General features: G+C 38.6%; 1 protein-coding gene across 3 annotated transcripts in view; it reads left to right on the forward strand.

Moving 5' to 3' along the window:
- LOC120635623 (monocarboxylate transporter 13-like) overlaps positions 1–19,347 on the forward strand; it is a 62,068-nt gene that overhangs the window by 28,331 nt on the left and 14,390 nt on the right. For all 3 annotated transcript variants that reach the window (XM_039906651.1, XM_039906652.1, XM_039906650.1), the window contains exons 3-7: positions 11,836–11,958; positions 13,704–13,847; positions 14,526–14,652; positions 15,932–16,111; positions 17,651–17,777. In XM_039906651.1, coding sequence (XP_039762585.1) covers positions 11,836–11,958; positions 13,704–13,847; positions 14,526–14,652; positions 15,932–16,111; positions 17,651–17,777 — 701 coding nt within the window. The remainder of the gene's footprint in view (positions 1–11,835; positions 11,959–13,703; positions 13,848–14,525; positions 14,653–15,931; positions 16,112–17,650; positions 17,778–19,347) is intronic.

Raw genomic sequence — 19,347 nt, forward strand, 5'->3', positions numbered from 1 at the left:
AAAGCAGAGTCGCTGCCCACTGCGCCAGTCGGCGATCAAATATATTGTATTCTATTTATACACCTCAAGCCTCATTAAATAAGTGATAAATATTTCGCTATAGTTAATGCAGTTAGATATTTCAGAGTTAAATATTGAAATTATGAGAATTTGTCACAGAGTTAAGAACATACAGAACCCTCATTTAGCCATTACTGCATGCACAGCTTTGTATCCAAAAACAGTGAAAACGCCCCGCGCACATCTTCGCATCCCATTTTACCCATTTCACGGTAAAAGTTTAGAACATTCAATTCAATTCTTGTGTTTAAGTGGGCCAATGGGCACAAGGTGTTTAGAAATTAAAAATTTTAAACTAATATTTTCGTGGTTAATCAACATTTCTTAAATATAGTTCAACGGGTACATACGGCGATAATATTTTTAGATTTGTCGATATTTCGACTCAGTTGCATGGATCGTAGTCACGACGGGACTCATGATCCATGCAACTCGGTCGAAATATCGACAAATCCAAAAATATTATCGTGGTATGTACCTACCCGTTAAACTATATTTAGGAAAGGTGTTTAGAACATTAGATGCTAATTAATTTTCTGTCAACTTTTAAACGGAATTATGTGACTATTCTGTTCGAGAAACACTACTAAAGTGGAGTAGTTTTTCATGGCTTCAATATTAGTCTTGTACACGGTTTCTGTACGTTATTAATTCTGTGGTATTTATTTATATTGTTTAAATTTTTTTTATCAGTCATCTTAGTACCTATAACACAAGCTACGTTTACTTTGGATCTAGATGCGATGTGTGTATTGTCGCAATGATAAAAAAACAACCATTTAACACAACTTAGTCATCAGTTATGATCGTTTAAAAAGTATAAAGAATAAAAAAAAAAAGTGGGAATGTCTATAGAGAAGTTTGATAAAAACGGTAAGTTATATATTAAATTATATAATTAATACTCAGGAAATCACATAATTAATACTTGGACTGCATCATCACTCACCACAAGTTGAAATTGCAGTCAAGGACCCCCACTTCGCCAGCGTGGTGGGCTAACCTCTTCCTGCACAGCTAGAATGGGCAGGAAAGAATTATATCCCCGCAGAAAAAATAAAAATTTATCTTCTCCCACAGACTTATCAACTCTCAGAGCACTGACGCACAAGTGGAAATAATATCCAAATAATATATGTGTAACTAGCTGTTGTCCGCGACTTCGTCTGCGTTTGATTTTGTTTTTTGATGTGGCATGGGCATTCAAGTACAGTGAACCCCCGGTAGTCCGGCCCCTGTCTAATCCGGCGCCCCCTGTAATCCGTTAAACTGTTAAACAAAAAAAAAATTGATGAATATTTGCATGCTTCTTAAACTACATAATTGATTCATAGTTTTTGATTATTATTTGACATACATAATGAAGTGTAATTAGTATTTCAGAGTACATATATGTACATATGTATATATAATATGTATGTATAAAGAATCTGAAGAAAAGAAAAGAATTATCATTGGATCTGTAATTTGTCGGATTACAAGGTACTCTTTTGTAAAAAAATCCGGACTATAGGGGGTCTTAGGCAGTACTCTATAATCCGACGAATTCGAGAGTTCGACACTGCCCTGCAAAATGTTTGTCGGACTACCGGGGGTCCACTATATTCAGTATCGCTATGCCTTAAATGAGGGGTTTGCTGCTGTCCGCTGAGGAGTTCTGTCCTCTATCTTAAACTACATTCATCAGATCTGCACAAAGTTTTGGCTAAATTAAACACATATTATAACCTCTATAGTACAAAAATAATTATTTAAATCGGTTGTAATTTGTCGGAGTTATGGTGTAAAATCGTCAAACACTTTAATCCCCTCTCCGAAAGGAACCGAGCTTGGTGTCGGGATAAAAAGTATCCTATATTACTTCTAACACTTCCAAGAATATGTGTATAAAGTTTCATGAGGATCGGTTAAGTAGTTTTTGCGTAACAAACAAACTTACATTGACATTTATAATATTAGTAGGGATTATAAACGGGGGTGAACTTCCCCAATTCGTGTTCCCGTGCTTTAGCAGGGGGTCCATAACGCCATTTTTTCCATTCTTAGTGTCTTCTACAAATGTAGATAGAATAAGGCGACAAATGAAATTTTAAAATACGCCAAAAGAAGTATAACTTCTAACGTTTTTTTTTTTTTAATTTATTTCAACATTACTAAGTTATTAGGACTAGAGACAAAATCCTTTGCCCTCCAGCAGGGCGAGAACAGGCAAGAGACAAAAAAGTGTGTGTCAGCTCCGACGCACGACTGGAGTTTACTCCTTAAGTACGATTGTCGAAACATACACAAAAAGGGTTTATTTAGCTGAATAAAGATTAATACCATATGAAAGGGTAAATTAAAAATCATTGCAACTTATTCACACACGGCGGAAGTGTAACTTCTTAAAAGTAGCCTACGAGAGATTGAGGTGGATGTAGAGTATCTGAACTCTTAGGATACATGTTATGTTTATTATTTAGTTTCCATGGTAACTAGAATAGGTAAAAAAATGTATAATGTTTTCTATCTCACTCTGTCCTATAAATTTATGTTTGTTTCTTTATCTAGATATTATTCGGTTTCCTTGGTAACTTAAATAGGAAAAATAAGTTAGTTAAACGAAAGCGACGTTGCATGTTTGCGCATCACGGTTGCCGGGCATGCAACGTCGCAAAGCGAAACCGTAACGAGGTCATTCATCAGTAGATTTTACTCCTCACATTTTTCTCATACCGGGCGCCTTATATATGAAAATCGATTTTTAAGGAGTAAACTCCAAAAATTACATCCCCCGATTATATCCCCTGAAAAGGAATATAATTAACGTGTCCACCTGCTGAAGCACGGAAACATGGAATAGGAGAAGTTTACCCTCGTTATTAATACACGTATATTATTTGGATATTATTTCCACTTGTGCGCCAGTGCTCTGAGAGTTGATAAAGCTGTGGGAGAAGATAAATATTTTTATTTCTATCATTTATTATTTTTCTTTTTTTTTTTTTTAATTATTAACAATGCTTAAGAATAAATTAAAAAACACTATTAAAAATTTATAAAAAAAAAAACTTCCACCCTCCGCTTGCGGGGCTTTTGAATGCCCAAGCAACCGGTGGTCAGGGCTCCAGAGTGAGAAACCTCCTCACAATACGCGCCGTTTCAAGGACTACTGCCTTCTGTATCCGACCCTTGATCCAACAACCAAGCGAAAGCTTCTTGAGATGTTGGTCGAAGCTTTTCGCGAGAAGACCATTGACTGAAACGACGATCGGAACAACAACGGTCGACTCAACATTCCACATGGCGGTAATCTCGTGAGCAAGGTCCAAGTATTTAGATACTTTTTCCTTTTCCTTTCCCGCGAATGCTCCCGTTACCGGTGGTGTTGTGCGTCGCATGAGATGGTCTCAATCCATCAATGAGAGCGTCATGCGTGCGTACTATGGGGCGACAGAGGGGGGAACTAACCTCACTTCGTAACGATCAAGGATGCTGTCTTGGGAGAAGATAAATATTTATCATTTCCCCGGCGGTATAATTGTCTTCTGCCCATGCTAGCGGTTCAGGGCGTTAACTACAATTAGTTAATGCAAAGGTATTTTTCTAAACCTCCCCGGGAATATTCACACCTAAATGATAAGGCTGCCTTTGCATCCGAACACTGTGTACGGTCTTTATTTTTCACGCTTTTTATGAGCTTCACCTGAATCTAAGTTTGCATGTCTCTATGTTTGTAACCGACTCCTTTTAACTTGATTTTGACCCTCATCGAACGGTCTGATTTCGCTCAAACTTTGTAGATATACCGAGGACCGATGAACACTAATTCGATAAGATTTTCATCTATCGTCGATAAGGCAGGAATAATGTTAATTTTAATTCATCAATTGTATAGTAACCTCGCTTTATTTCTATAGTTTTAATTGTATGGTTGTTATAGTTCTTTTAGTTGCCGTCAGACGTCTGTGTAGTTTCCGCTATTTAAAAATAATAATTTGGATTGGTCGTAAGTATGTGTCATATAAACTCCACGCTTCTTGACTTATACGCCAGCCAGTGGCAAATATCATAATCAATAAGAAATATATTAAATTGCAAAGTTTTTTGAATATCTCTAAATTTTTTTTGTTTATTTATTACTTTTGTAATAAATAAATTATTAATAAATTTTATTCTATAATATTCAATGACAAGGTTGTATTGACATGTCACATGAATCTAACCTTTAATTTTCTACTCTCAATTATTCTATTTAACAAACGAAAATATTTATAAAATGTGAAAGTGATATTAAATGAAATGGCGGAGTCCCAGCTACATTTTACCCTTTCATCAATAAATAATAATCAAAGTTTACTTCAATCGCGCGTAAACGTTACACGCACACCCTACTTTTTATATATTTGTCCTGATATCCTCGCCGCGGAGTTGGTTACACTGGCTTTGTCTGAAATCTTTCTTGAGTTCCTCTCCATATTTTCAACTCCAGACACATGCTGGCGCTGAGCCAAGTTCATAAGTCCAGCGGTTTATTTATAGCTTATTGACTTACGTCACTCTCAGATCGATACTTTAAGAGCAATTCCCTTTTTTTATAATTATTAATTGTGCGACCTAGTAGATAGGCTACCAGCACGGATAGCGTAAGTAGGAGTCCATTATCTTCCCCGGGGAAGGGATAACAATGTATATCCTACTAATCCTACTTCCTACTAATGTTATAAATGTCAATGTAAGTTTGTTTGTTACACTTTCACGCAAAAACTACTTAACAGATCCTCATGAAACTTTGTACACATATTCTTGGAAGTGTTAGAAGTAACATAGGATACTTTTTATCCCGACATTAAGCTCGGTTCCTTTGGGAGAGGGGATGAGTGTTTGACGATGTTACACCATAACTCCGACCAATTATAACCGATTTAAATATATATAGGTTATAATATGTGTTTAATTTTGGCCAAACTGTGGTTGGAGATACAGGGCAGAACTCCTCAGCGGACAGCAGCAAACACCTCATTTAGGGCTTAGCGATACTAAATACTTTATTTTTTTTTAGATATACAACTAAATTGAATGCCACATCAAAAAACAAAATCAAACGCAGACGAAGTCGCGGGCAACAGCTAGTTCTCTGTAAATGAGATATAAATCTATTAATGAGACACAGGTTTTACGGAGTCATAAACGACTAAGACACCGGGAGGTATCTTTGCATCGTTCGAGTCCATGTAGGACTGAGGTGCATCTTTTTTTTTTTTGCTTTTTCGGAAGGACACTTGCCGATAACCACCTAAGGGGTTGCTACGGCGTCACCGGGGGAGTGGGGCGAGCGCGAAAGCTCGCCATGAGAAGAGCCCCAGGGCTCGACGACATCGGGGGGATGAGGTGCATCGATAATGCAGTCGTATTTATATCAAAATACCCACCATTGTCATGAACATTGGTTGTTAATCAAAGTTTAATTATTTATTTACCCACTTTATAAATTTACTGTAACACTAGTTCAAGCATCAGTCCCCAAATTATAACTGTGTAACAAAATATCCCGTAAGCAACATTATATTGTACTTATATAAGTAATGTGATGAAATATATAAATCATTCATTCATTCAAATAAATATAATACGCCAATACACACATCGCCTCGTGGCCCCAAAGTAAGCGTAGCTTGTGTTATGGGTACTAAGACGACTGATGAATATTTTTATGAATAATATACATAAATACTTAGAATATACATATAATAGGAAAGATAATACATGTATGTAATACGCGATTTTTCTTCGATATTGATTTGTTTTCTTTTTTGCGACATTTTACAATTTTCACAGTTAACTCAACAATATGTTTTGGTGCGTCTTGTGTAAAGATAAGTAACAAACTGACTTAAGAGATATGACGAAGCGGGTCTTGAGGCTACGGCATGCATTGTTTCTAAGAATTATAAAAGAGCCTGAACTTTGATTACTTTTACCATAATAGCCATTGATCATTATACTGTGCCAGATGTGGATACTTTTACCTATTCAAATGGTTTACAATACAGCTGAACCGGTCGTTCTACAGATATAATTTTCCGAAAACATTAACCAAATGTGGTCGCTTATGTCGTAGTAAACAATGTCGTAAAAACCAATGTTTTCCGATAAGGCGGTCATATAGCATTCAGCCAGGAGCGTTGATTTTGGTCAATTTAACCAGTATATTGTTCTAAACGCTGACAACATAAACGGTTTTGACTTTATTTCCACTTGTGCGCCAGTGCTCTGAGAGTTGTATAGGATAATTATAAAAAGTATAGTGTGTGCATCTAATCAACCACTGGCACCAGACCCTCAATGCCCTTAAATTTTACCTCGTTAAAATATTTAAAGTGTACTCATTCCGATTACGAGGCCTCGTAAGAGTCCCGTATCGTTATTTTTCGTCACTACCTACCCCCCCTACCTCCCCCCCGTGCAGGGAGTGGGTAATTTGCGCGCCTGCTGCCTTCCTTGGATGTGGTAGCAGTTTCTCAGGCTCCCTCACCGGAATCGAACCCTGATTCCCCGTTACCCGCGACAAACAATGGTAGTCGCAGAAACTCATTCCGATTACGAGACCTCGTAAGAGTCCGGTATCGTTATTTTTCGTACCTACCCCCCTGACGACATAAACGGTTTTGACTTTATTTCCACTTGTGCGCCAGTGCTCTGAGAGTTGACAAAGCTGTGGGAGAAGATACATTTTTATCCTTTCGCCGGGCTAATTGTCTCTTGTCCATGCTAGCGGTGCAGGTGGACACGTTAATTATAAATAAATAAATAAATAAATATACTACGACAATACACACATCGCCATCTAGCCCCAAAGTAAGAGTAGCTTGTGTTATGGGTACTGAGATAGCGGATGAATATTTTTTTATGAATACAATACACATAAATACTTATAATATACAGATAAACACCCAGACACTGGAAAACATTCATGTTGTGATCCCTTGTCGGAGGATATAATTTATGTCTCTTGCCCGTTATAGCCCTGCTGATGAAGCCTGTGGATGAGACGCGATTGTCTATATGATGCCTATTCACTCTTCTTGTTTGTCTGTTCACGAAAATACTTATAGTGCAATAACTGTACAAAGATTTACTAGGAAATAATTGGAGTGTCACCATAAAATCTGCTGTACGTTAAAGGTTAAATGCTCCGCTCCTATTTATTGGTCGTAGTGTGGCGTGATGTAATATATATATATATAAAAGAGAAAGTGTGTGGGTATGTTCCGTATAGGCTCCGAAACGGCTGGACCGATTTCAATGAAACTTTCAGGCAATCTCCGGATTGACCTGGCGAATAATCCTGTTAAGTTTGGTGACGATTGGAGCACTCCTATTTTTGAACTGTCAAACTGTCAAATACAGCTTTTATTTACTATGACGATATTCTATTGTTGGGTGTACATGGGTGTAGATAATGATCTTCACCCGCTCGAAAAGAGAATAGAAGAGAATGAATACGGAGAGAAATAAATGATTTAATATAATATTTTTTAATTCTATCATTAGTTCCTCATGTAAGTGCGTTCAACCAAACAAAAATACAGTAGAAGATGCTTTATAATATATTTGAATAAATTAAGGTGAGATCGCGAAATATTGAAAATTATAATACATATTATTATGATATATTCATTGCGTGTCAAGGATTGGAATCATTTATCAGAGAGATCAGTTTTTTTTTGTATGTTTTTATTCTCGAAAATGTACCTATTTTGACGCACGGTGAACGCTGTGGTTTTTAGATGGAGGTCCCGGGTTCGCTTCTCGGCAGTGGGGCTATTTTGGATATTAATAATATCTGAATTTTCTCTGGTCTGGTCTGGTGGAATGAATCATTCTCATCTGCCGTCACCACTCTGCGCAAATGATAATAAATGAAGGTAATATTTTTATTATGCACTACAAAAGTACTCTACAACACAACAAAAACAACGACAACGTTACTTCACACTCGCGGAATTTATGGTTGGACACGTTTGGAACATTTATCACCATAAATAAGGTATGATCTTTACTGGCACAGTGCGTGTTGCCAGTGATGACCTGTGGTTCTTTTTTTTTTTTTTTTTATTAACGATAGGCCAGCATTTGACGACAATCATATCCGTAAGAAAGCAATTATGAGGTCTAGGTTGGAGCACGCTTGCCTAGAAAAAGCCTATTCACTCTAGCCTTGAAGGTACTCAAATTATACGTGGCAGGAAACACAGTTGGCGGGAGGGCGTTCCACATCCTAGCGGTACGTATCAGAGACGTGGATAAAAAACGTTTCGTGCGTGTTGATCGACACGGTCACGGTGTCTCGCTGTTCTGTCACGTGGTAGAACGGGGAAGGAGGAACAAGATTGTGAAGTTCCTGAGCACTCTCACCGAAGTATATCCGGTAAAAAACCGATAAACAGGCAACATTGCGTCGGTGCTGGAAACTATGTAGTTTCGCCTGCGTTAACGAATTGTCGCCTATAATTCTCCTGGTGCGACGATCCACCGAATCTAAAGCTTCAAGCAGGTACTTGGCAGAGCCACCCCACAGGTGACTACAGTACTACATGCTTGTACGCACTTGAAAAAACATTAAAAAACGATTCAGAAACATGGTCGCTAACTATGGGCCTCACAAGGCTCAGCGTCACTCAGCGGGAGATGGAGAGAGCTATGCTCGGAGTATCCCTATGTGATCAAATCAGAAATGTGGAGATTCGTAGAAGAACCAAAGTTACCGACATAGCTCAACGAGTCGCGAAGCTGAAGTGGCAATGGGCGGGGCACATAGTTCGGAGGAAGGATGGACGTTGGGGTCCCAAGGTGCTGGAATGGCAGCCCCACACTGGTAAGCGTAGCGTCGGATGACCCACAACGAGGTGGGCAGATGACATAAAGCGCGTCGCAGGTAGCTGCTGGATCGACGCGGCACCATCATCGTATCAACCGATGACAGAGGAGACAAAAATTATATCCCCCGATTATATCCCCTGACGTATATAATTAACGTGCCCACTTTCTAAATCACCGGAACATGGAATAGGAGAAGTTTAAAAAAAAAATAATGACAGTGTATAGTCAGTACACATTTTAAAATTTAATGTATACGTTCATAAAAACATTTCTAAATTTAAGAAAAAATGTGACTGCAATAATTTAAAAATTAGAAGTGAGAATAAACTTACAGTGCAATATACTAGGTTACATAAAATTCATAATTCGTTTAAAGGATACAATTGTACAATAAACTACCAATTGACATCTTGGAGATGTCTCTTAAAATTTTCAAAGTTTGTATTAAACGTAAGCTTATAGAAAAGTCCTATTATAGTATAAAGGACTACGTAATCGATAAAAAAGCTTGGGTGTAAATTATTGCTCTAACCAGGTTGCTCTTCCAATAATTTTAAATGACATTGTGAGATGGTGATAACAAAAAAAAAAACACCCGGCTAAGGTTGTTGTGGGCTTCTTCTTAGACCAGGACGCGTATGGAACCCTCGTAGCTTTAGTTTTCAGTTTACGAATGTGGTTATCGCCATCATCTCACTACCGTGTAATTCTTATGTACGCATCAAAAGTGCCACCTATGGGCCTACTTGAAAAAAGATATTTTTGACTTTGACTATACGCCCGTTTATTAATGCACATATATTGTTTGGATATTATTTCCACTTGTGTGCCAGTGCTCCGAGAGTTTTTCTCCTTTCCCCGGGGATATAGTGGTCCCCTGACCATTCTTGCCGTACTGGAAATCTTCTTTGGTCTTCTTTATGGTGCATGGCGACTTTAATGGGAAGCAGAAATACAGCAAGCGGCACAAAACCGGGGATTTGATTATCATAATTACTGTCAACTGCTAAATAGAATGGAGTGACTAACCGCCTGTTCGAAAAACCCTACTAAAAAGGAGTGGACTTTGATGCTTCCATATCAGTCGTGTACACGGTTTCTGTACGCTCCTAATTCTGTGGCCTCTATATTTGAAATAGATATAACTGTTCGGGAATCCCTTGGAAAGAATTAAAGTTCAATTCTTTATCGAATAGATAAACATCAGCGGCAAGTAGTAGTAGTTTGATAGGCCTCGATTATAATTTCTATAAGTTGTTTGCGCATTGTAAAGGCAAAGATAAGATGGAGACATGTTATCTCATTTCGTTGTTACCTGGTCGCTTCGTGCTTGATAATATATTTATGTTTGAAATTATGCGTAGGATAGGTGCCCTTGTCGTTTGGGCAACAGTTATATGTATATTATTCATAAAAATATCCATCAGTCATCTTAGTACCCGTAACACAAGCTACGCTTACTTTAGGGCTAGGTGGCGATGTGTGTATTATCGTGGTATATTTATTTATTAAAAAAATTGGTTGTCTGTAAAGTCGGCTTACTGACGATAGTTGAACGTGACAACGTCGTAAGAAAATACTGATGGAATGGTTGCATTTTTCAAAAGAAAATTTTAATTTTATTTGTTTGATAGATATTATCGTTGCTATAAACAATTGACACCACATTCACTTTTCACTGCACTTCATCCTTGCCGAAAACATGTAAATGTATTATTGTATAGAAGCTGTCCACGCGGACGCATCGCTCACTCAAGTAGGACAGAGACAGATGTCGAACGCGGAGGCCGACTGTGCCTCTTTGTCGCTCGTTCCGCGCTCTCGCTTGCACTTCAAGCCGTGAATGGAACGCCTCAGAGCGAGGTAACGCCGTATACGACATGTTTTTTCGTGCGTGTAGCAGGCTCCATCGAATTATAAGACGTTGTCACGTCAAAAAAAAAATCACAGATACGTCTCAAGAGACCGTGAACAACGTATCTCTAAAGCCCGTGGAGTAATATTTCGGTTTTCATTTACACGTTGTATAATTGGAGGGCGAGCAGATGGCGTATCTGTAGATCAATACTCTGTAGGGCATGCCAGGAAACATGTATGTGTCTATAAACCCGTCGCTTAGGTGTTAAGCCCCACGTGGCTGTAATGACTTGTGAGAGAGAAAAAAATAATGAGAATAAATAAATAAATAAATGAAAATACTACGTCAATACACACATCGCCATCTAGCCCCAAAGTAAGCGTAGCTTGGGTACTAAGATGACTGATGAATATTTTTATGAATAATATACATAAATACTTAGAATATACATATAAACACCCAGACATTGAGAAACATTTATGCTCATCACACAAACATTTTCCAGTAGTGGGAATCGAACCCATGGCCTTGGGCTCAGAATGCAGGGTCGCTGCAAACAGCGCTAATCGGCCGTCAAAAAAGATATTAGACCTATTACAACATTAAGGATTACTTGAACGATAAAAAAGCTTGGGTGTGAATTGCTCTAGCTTCATAGCTCAATATGAATAAACTGTGAGATGGTAATAACAAAAAAAAATACCCGGCTAAGTTTGTTGTGGGCTCTTCTTAGACCAGGGCGCGTTTGGAACCCTCGTAGCTTTAGGTTTGAGTTGGCGTACGAAGTTATCACCATCCCCTTACAATTATGTAAACATATATGTATGAACGCTTCATAAGTGCCTGTGATAGGCCTACATGAATAAAGAAACTTTGAGTTTGAATTTGACACCGGCAACCACGCCCTTCAGACCTGAACACACACAGCATTGCCGCTTAGCGGCAAAAATGAGCACGCCGTTAGTACTTCCCCGGACGAGCTCTGTTACAAAAAGCTCAACTTTTAATAAGCTGACGATCACGATACCAATTTTTTTTATTTTTTCGTTTTCCAGTGAAACTTCCCGTGGAGGATGAAGGCGGCGTGGGTGGTGGTCGGTTCACCATCGGGCCGGCGCCTGAACGGGACTGGGAGATGGTACCACCGGATGGAAAGTGGGGATGGTGCGTGCTCGTAGGTAAAAACTGTGTTAATTCATCACTACATCTCCTCCTTGCCCTTATCCCACTTTATGTGTTTTCTTGCCCTTATCCCAGGTTTTGCGTCTCCCCATCCTTATCCCACGTTATGTGTCTCCTTGCCCTTATCCCAATTTATGTGTTTTTTTGCCCTTATCCCAGGTTAGGCGTCTCCTTGCCCTTATCCCACGTTATGTGTCTCCTTGCCCTTATCCCATTTTATGTGTTTTCTTGCCCTTATCCCACGTTATGGGTCTCCTTGCCCTTATCCCATTTTATCTGTTTTCTTGCCCTTATCCCACATTATGTGTCTCCTTGCCCTTATCCCAGGTTATATGTCTTCTTGCACTTAACCCGCGTTATATCTACTTGCCCATATGCCACGTGATGTGTCTCCTTTTTTTTATTCCGCGTTATGTGCCTTCTTGATTTTATACCACGTAATGTGTGGTCGCATAACGTGGGATTAAACCAAGAAGGCATATAACGTCTTGCTCGTAGTTCTGACTACAATGAAATTGCAGTTACTTGACCCACTAAAACTTCAGGTGGGAAACATTACTTTCCCGCCCATGGGTGGTGGTAAAGCAAAAATAGAACAGTCGGAACACATGTATAATATACAATACATATTATGTAGGTTACGGGTTCAAAATAACTGCTATACCCCACAAAGGTTAGCCCGCGAATATATTAGACTGCATAATCACTTAAAAGTCGGATCGAACGTTTACATAGTTCTTCGCCTAATTAATGAATTGCCCACTGATATAGGAGACGATATCATCGTGATGTTAAGAAAAAACTGAAATCCTTCTTTTCAAGTCACTCATGATCATTTTTATACACAACATTTAACATGTTGTGTATAAAAATGATCATGAGTGACTGGCAATAATGTTCTGTTAACGTACCTAGACTTGATTCTCTCTTAGCATATATAACAAACCTGGGTAGTTTTCTGACGAACAAATAGTTTTTTTTTTTGTAAACTATTTTTTAAATAAATAAATAAATCTAGTGCGTAATCCAGCATACAAATAGTTCTATGACGTCTTCGCCACGTATTTCCACGGATTAGGATCGGATGCAGTGCGAAACCGCTCCAAGTCCACCGGCTGATAGCTCGATATGTTGTTTTACTTCATTTTGGAAAAATCTGCATCTTAAGCGTCATATTACAAACTCTCTGATTATATAAATGGACCAATTAACGTATAAATATAAATAAATATACTACGACAATACACACATCGCCATTTAGCCCCAAAGTAAGCGTAGCTTGTGTTATGGCTACTAATATGACTGTTGAATATTTTTATAAATCATATACATATTTACTTATATACAGATGAACACCCAGACACTAAAAAACATTCATGTATGTTGTCTTAGATCTTAGATCTTTAGACTGACAAATTTATTATTTTAATTCTAAATTTATTTAAGCCTACGTATTGTAATACAATACCTTTTGCTACTTAATTCAAATCAAATAATTGTAAATAATAAATAATTAAATTTCCGATATTTCAAATCAATCAGTATTAATAAATTATTTTGGTTATTGGATCTACCAGCCACTTACTACACTATATTTAAAGGAATATTCCCTAATAATTCTGTTAAAAAATATTTGCACGCCATATTCCTATGGCAAAAATTACCACATTTAGCTGGATAAAGATTATTTCATTTCATAAGTGCATAAGTAAACATATGAGTTTTTTCATATATATTCCAGGCGCGACGCTGGTGAACATCCTGATCCCGGGAACTATCAAGTCGTTCGGGGTCCTACTTCTGGAATTCAACGACCTGTTCCAGGCCAGTGCGTCCGCCTCCTCGGGCATCGTCGCGTTATGCTACTTCCTTTACAGTAGTTTGGGTAGGTATCTGCGGGCGGGAAACGCTACATTCTCGCCCTGCGGGTTGTAAAGTTATTCAAAATAGGACAACAGAAAAACCACTAATACTGTAAAATTACGGACCAAGTTTTTTTTCCTCCCTCCCTATGGGCCTCGAAATAAGGCTCGGAGTATCTCTGCGCGATCAAATCAGAAATGTGGAGATTCGAAGAAAGACCAGAGTTACCGACATAGCTCAACGAGTCGCGAAGCTGAAGTGGCAATGGGCGGGGCACATAGTTCGGAGAAAAGATGGACGTTGGGGTCCCAAGGTGCTGGAATGGCAGCCCCGAACTGGTAAGCGCAGCGTTGGTCGACCCCCAACGAGGTGGACAGACGACATTAAGCGTGTCGCGGGTAGCCGCTGGATCCAAGCGGCACAATACAGTGGAATTTGGAACTTCCTACAAAGGACCTATGTCCAGATTAATTGTTAAACTGAAATTTTATGATATTATGTTAAATCGTACCATTATTTAGCATACCATGTTTACGTTGTCTGCTAAAATATTGAAATAAACCTTCAGCTGTAAAATTTGTTAAAGTGGGTGGTGAGCGACTTCGGCTTTGCTTGCGCACCGCTACTCTCAATGAGTATACAAACATAAGCCTATATAGCAACCCCTTACCCTCAACTAATTTTACTTAATTGGTACCAGGTCCGATATCGTCGATCCTTTCCGTGAAGTGGTCGTACCGCACCGTGACCCTCATTGGCGGGAGCTTCGCTGCATTCGGGATGATCTTCAGCAGTTGGGCGTTCTCCATCAGCTATTTGTACTTCAGGTGAGTTCATCTTCCATTTATCAGACCTCCCTGGCGTACCATTTATATTATATTACTAGCTGTTGCCCGCGACTTCGTCTGCGTTTGATTTTGTATTTTTAAAGCATTCAGTATCGCTAAGCTTTAAATGAGTATAGTATTATATATATATAACATGTGACTGCCAATTAATTATAGACAAATAATTTGCAATAAAATAAAATTGCGACTATAATTAAGGATCTAAGCTATCCTATCTCTTAAGTTGGACCAGACTGCTCACGGTGTGCCAATTTAATTTAAAATCGGTTCAGTAGTTTAGGAGTCCATCGCGGACAAACATCGTGACTGGAGATTTATATATATTAAGATTAAGGACTACGTTAACGATAAAAATGCTTGGGTGTAAATTATTGCTCCAACCAGGTTGCTTCTTTAATAGTTTTTAAATGACATTGTGAGATGGTGATAACGAAAAAAAATAACCGGCTAAGTTTGTTGTGGGCTTCTTCTTGGACCAGGGCGCGTTTGGAACCCTCGTAGCTTTGTAAGTTGTCGAATTTATTTATCGCCATCAACACACTCCTATGTCATATTTTACATGTAATGTACGCATCAAAAGTGCCATCTATGTGCCTATTTGAACAAAGAAATATTTGACTTTTCGACTTTTGACCTCCCTGGCGTACCATTTATCAGACCGCCCTGGCGTAGTGGTGAGGATTGCGGTCTCAAGGTTTTTTTTTTTTTTTTTTAATATTTATAATATCAGAATTGCTTCTGGTCTGGTTTGGTAGGAAGCTTTTTCCGTGGCTTTAGTAACTATACAATTAAGCGTGGCTTTAACAATTATGCAATTAAGCGTGGCTTTAACAATTATACAGTTAAGCGTGGCTTTAACAATTATGCAATTAAGCGTGGCTTTAACAATTATACAGTTAAGCGTGGCTTTAACAATTATACAATTAAGCGTGGCTTTAACAATTATACAGCTAAGCCAGCTACCAGAATAGAGTTTATGGCCACTTATTACCATGTGAAATTGCAGACAACTGAAAATAACTTGGGGTAAGACTTGGAATAAATTGATTCCTAGTACGAACCTTTAACGTAACCTTTCGGAGTTATATGCGTTTCACAGCAATTCCAAACTCCGGGCAGGTATTGTACGGGTAATGTTTAACTGAAAAAATCTGTGTACGTTATGAAAACAATATTTTTTTTACCGCTTTTTGTCTACTTAAAAGTGTAAATAGAATAATAAAAAAACTTCGTGACTAACATTTTAATATATTTATAGTTTCGGCGCCATGGTGGGCACGGGAGCGGGGTTGGCGTTCCCGCCCACCGTCTACATAGTGACGTCATACTTCGTCCGACTGCGCGGATTGGCCAACGGGATATGCATGTCGGGGTCCGCGTTTGGCAGTATTATCCTGCCGCCCGTGCTGAGGTATCTGCTCGAAGAGTTCGGCTACAAGTGAGTGTTTATACACCTGTGACGCTGCTTGCACCATTTTATAATGGATTCTTTAGTGGGGTGGCGTCTAGTTGGTTACGTCATAGGTATCTGCTTATCTGCACAAAGATCTTGTGACGCTGCTTGCACCATTTGCCACAACATATTATTTATTATTTATGTACCATAAATTATGATTGTGCACGTAAGATACCTGAAGTGTACAAAGGAAAGCTTATCTCTATAAGAGATCTCTTGAAGCTACCCCAGGATGTGAGTAAGATGATTTAATTGTGGTATAGGTCAAATAAAGGTACAATATACTTCATAATAACTACTAAGGATATTTAATATATCTAAATAATAACAAAATTCTGCAAACTAATACAATAAAATTTGAAGACACTACACTAAACTAGACGGAGCTGGTGTCTACACAGTGATGTTTAACTTAGGTACGTTCTCGACGGTTTTGTCGTCAAGATGCACCTTTTGACACTATTTGACACTATAAACAGGAGGCTGGCGTCTACATAGTGATGTCACACTTAGTGAATGGTTTAACACTCGTGACGCTGCTTGCACCATTTGACACTAAAAACATTAGAGCGTGCTGGCGTCTACAAAGGGATGTCAAACTTAGGGAATCGTTAAACATTTGTGACGCTGCTTGCACCATTTGACACAACATACACTAAAGGGGGCTGGTGTCTACATAGCGATGCCATACTTAGTAAATGGTTAAACACTTGTGACGTTGCCTGCACCATTTGACACAAGATACACTAAAGGGGGCTGGTATCTACATAGCGATGCCATACTTAGTAAATGGTTAAACACTTGTGGCTCTGCTTGCACCATTTGACACAAGATACACTAAAGGCGGCTGGTGTCTACATAGCGATGCCATACTTAGTAAATGGTTAAACACTTGTGACGTTGCCTGCACCATTTGACACAAGATACACTAAAGGGGGCTGGTGTCTACATAGCGATGCCATACTTAGTAAATGGTTAAACACTTTTGGCTCTGCTTGCACCATTTGACACAAGATACACTAAAGGCGGCTGGTGTCTACATAGCGATGCCATACTTAGTAAATGGTTAAACACTTGTGGCTCTGCTTGCACCATTTGACACAAGATACACTAAAGGGGGCTGGTGTCTACATAGCGATGCCATACTTAGTAAATGGTTAAACACTTGTGACGTTGCCTGCACCATTTGACACAAGATACACTAAAGGGGGCTGGTGTCTACATAGCGATGCCATACTTAGTAAATGGTTAAACACTTGTGGCTCTGCTTGCACCATTTGACACAAGATACACTAAAGGCGGCTGGTGTCTACATAGCGATGCCATACTTAGTAAATGGTTAAACACTTGTGACGCTGCTTGCACCATTTGACACAACATACACTAAAGGGGGCTGATGTCTACATAGTGATGCTATATTTAGTAAATGGTTAAACACCTGTGACGCTGCTTGCACCATTTAAAACTGTTTAGTAAATTATATTACTGTTTAACAATATAAGTATGGATGTTTGTCCCCAGTGGCGCAGTGCTTATTCTGGGCGGGATAATGCTGAACGTGTGGGCCGCCGCGTTGCTCTTCCAACCAGTTGAAGTGCATATGGTGAAGAAATACAAAGAGATCGAAGAAGACGAAGATTGCCCTCAGGTTAGTTTAAGGGGGGATCTTTTTGAGGTCAAGTTACGTTTTTATATTTTACTAGCTGCCGCCCGCGACTTCGTCCGTTTTTATTTTAAAGAATAACTCGTATATTGAGGTTAAAAAATCGAGTGTAATTTTTAAATAGAACTCTTCCAGTTAAGTTTTGTTTATGTGTCCTTAATTTTTTTAATCTCAGGAAATAATAAAATATTTTTTCCTAAAATAAACATAGCCCAAATCACTCCTTATTACATCAGCTAACAGCCAATAAAAGGCCCTTCAAAATCGGTCCAGCTATTACAGAGATTAGTCGGAACAAACGGACAATCCTAATTTAAATTAAAAAAGAAATTGGTATATTAAAATTAAACAAAGAATTAAAAGGTCTCCGACCACCATGTCGGAGGTGTCCTGCTATTCTTTCCCAAAGGAAGAATATTTAAAAAAAAACAAATGGACTGACAAACAAAAACTGTGAAAAAAAAAAAAAAAAAAAAAAAAAATTTTTGCTCTTGCGTCTCAGGTGTATGGACACAGGGCGGTATGTTACAGATCGTGTTCCTTGCATGCCCAGCGAAGTTTTGCTCTGTATATACGCCAATTATATAAATATATATGTATACAACGTGTAACCGAATTACGAAATATGCATTTTGAAGGATGCATAAGTAAATAAATAGAAAATTGGTTGTCTGGAAAGTCGGCTTACTGACTATAGTTGAACGTGACGTCGTAATAAAATACTGATGGAATGGTTGCATTTTTCAAAAGAAACATTTAATTTTATTCGTTTGATAGATATTATCGTTGCCATAAACAATTGACACCACATTCACTTTTCACTGCACTTCATCCTTGCCGAAAACATGTAAATGTATTGTATAGAAGCTGTCCACGCGGACGCATCGCTCACTCAAGTAGGAGAGAGACAGATGTCGAACGCGGAGGCCGACTGTGCCTCTTTGTCACTCGTTCCGCGCTCTCGCTCGCACCTCAAGCCTTGAATGGAACGCCTCAGAGCGAGGTAACCGTGGATTCGATTCCCACAACTGGAAAATGTTTGTGTGATTAAAATTAATGTTTTTCAGTGTCAGTGGTGTTTATATGTATATTATAAGTATTCATCAGTCATCTTAGTACCCATAGCACAAGCTACGCTTACTTTGGGGCTAGATGGCGATTTGTGTATTGTTGTAGTTTATTTATTTATTATTTAGTTTTTTCAAAACATTCTTAGTGTTTACTCGTGACAACCGTATTGAAGATAAAAAACCGACACGGACATAGTACCTACGCGTACCTAATTAATTACACGTTGTATATATAAATATTAAATATTTGACGGCCGAGTGGCGCAGTGGGCAGCGACCCTGCTTTCTGAGTCCAAGGCCGTGGGTTCGATTCCCACAACTGGAGAGTGTTTGTGTGATGAACATGAATGTTTTTCAGTGTCTGGGTGTTTATCTGTATATTATAAGTATTTATGTGTATTATATTCATAAAAAAAATAATTATCAGCTATCTCAGTACCCATAACACAAGCTACGCTTACTTTGGGGCTAGATGGCGATGTGTG

The sequence above is a fragment of the Pararge aegeria genome, chromosome 27 (genome assembly GCF_905163445.1).
Source record: "Pararge aegeria chromosome 27, ilParAegt1.1, whole genome shotgun sequence".
NCBI lineage: Eukaryota > Metazoa > Arthropoda > Insecta > Lepidoptera > Nymphalidae > Pararge > Pararge aegeria.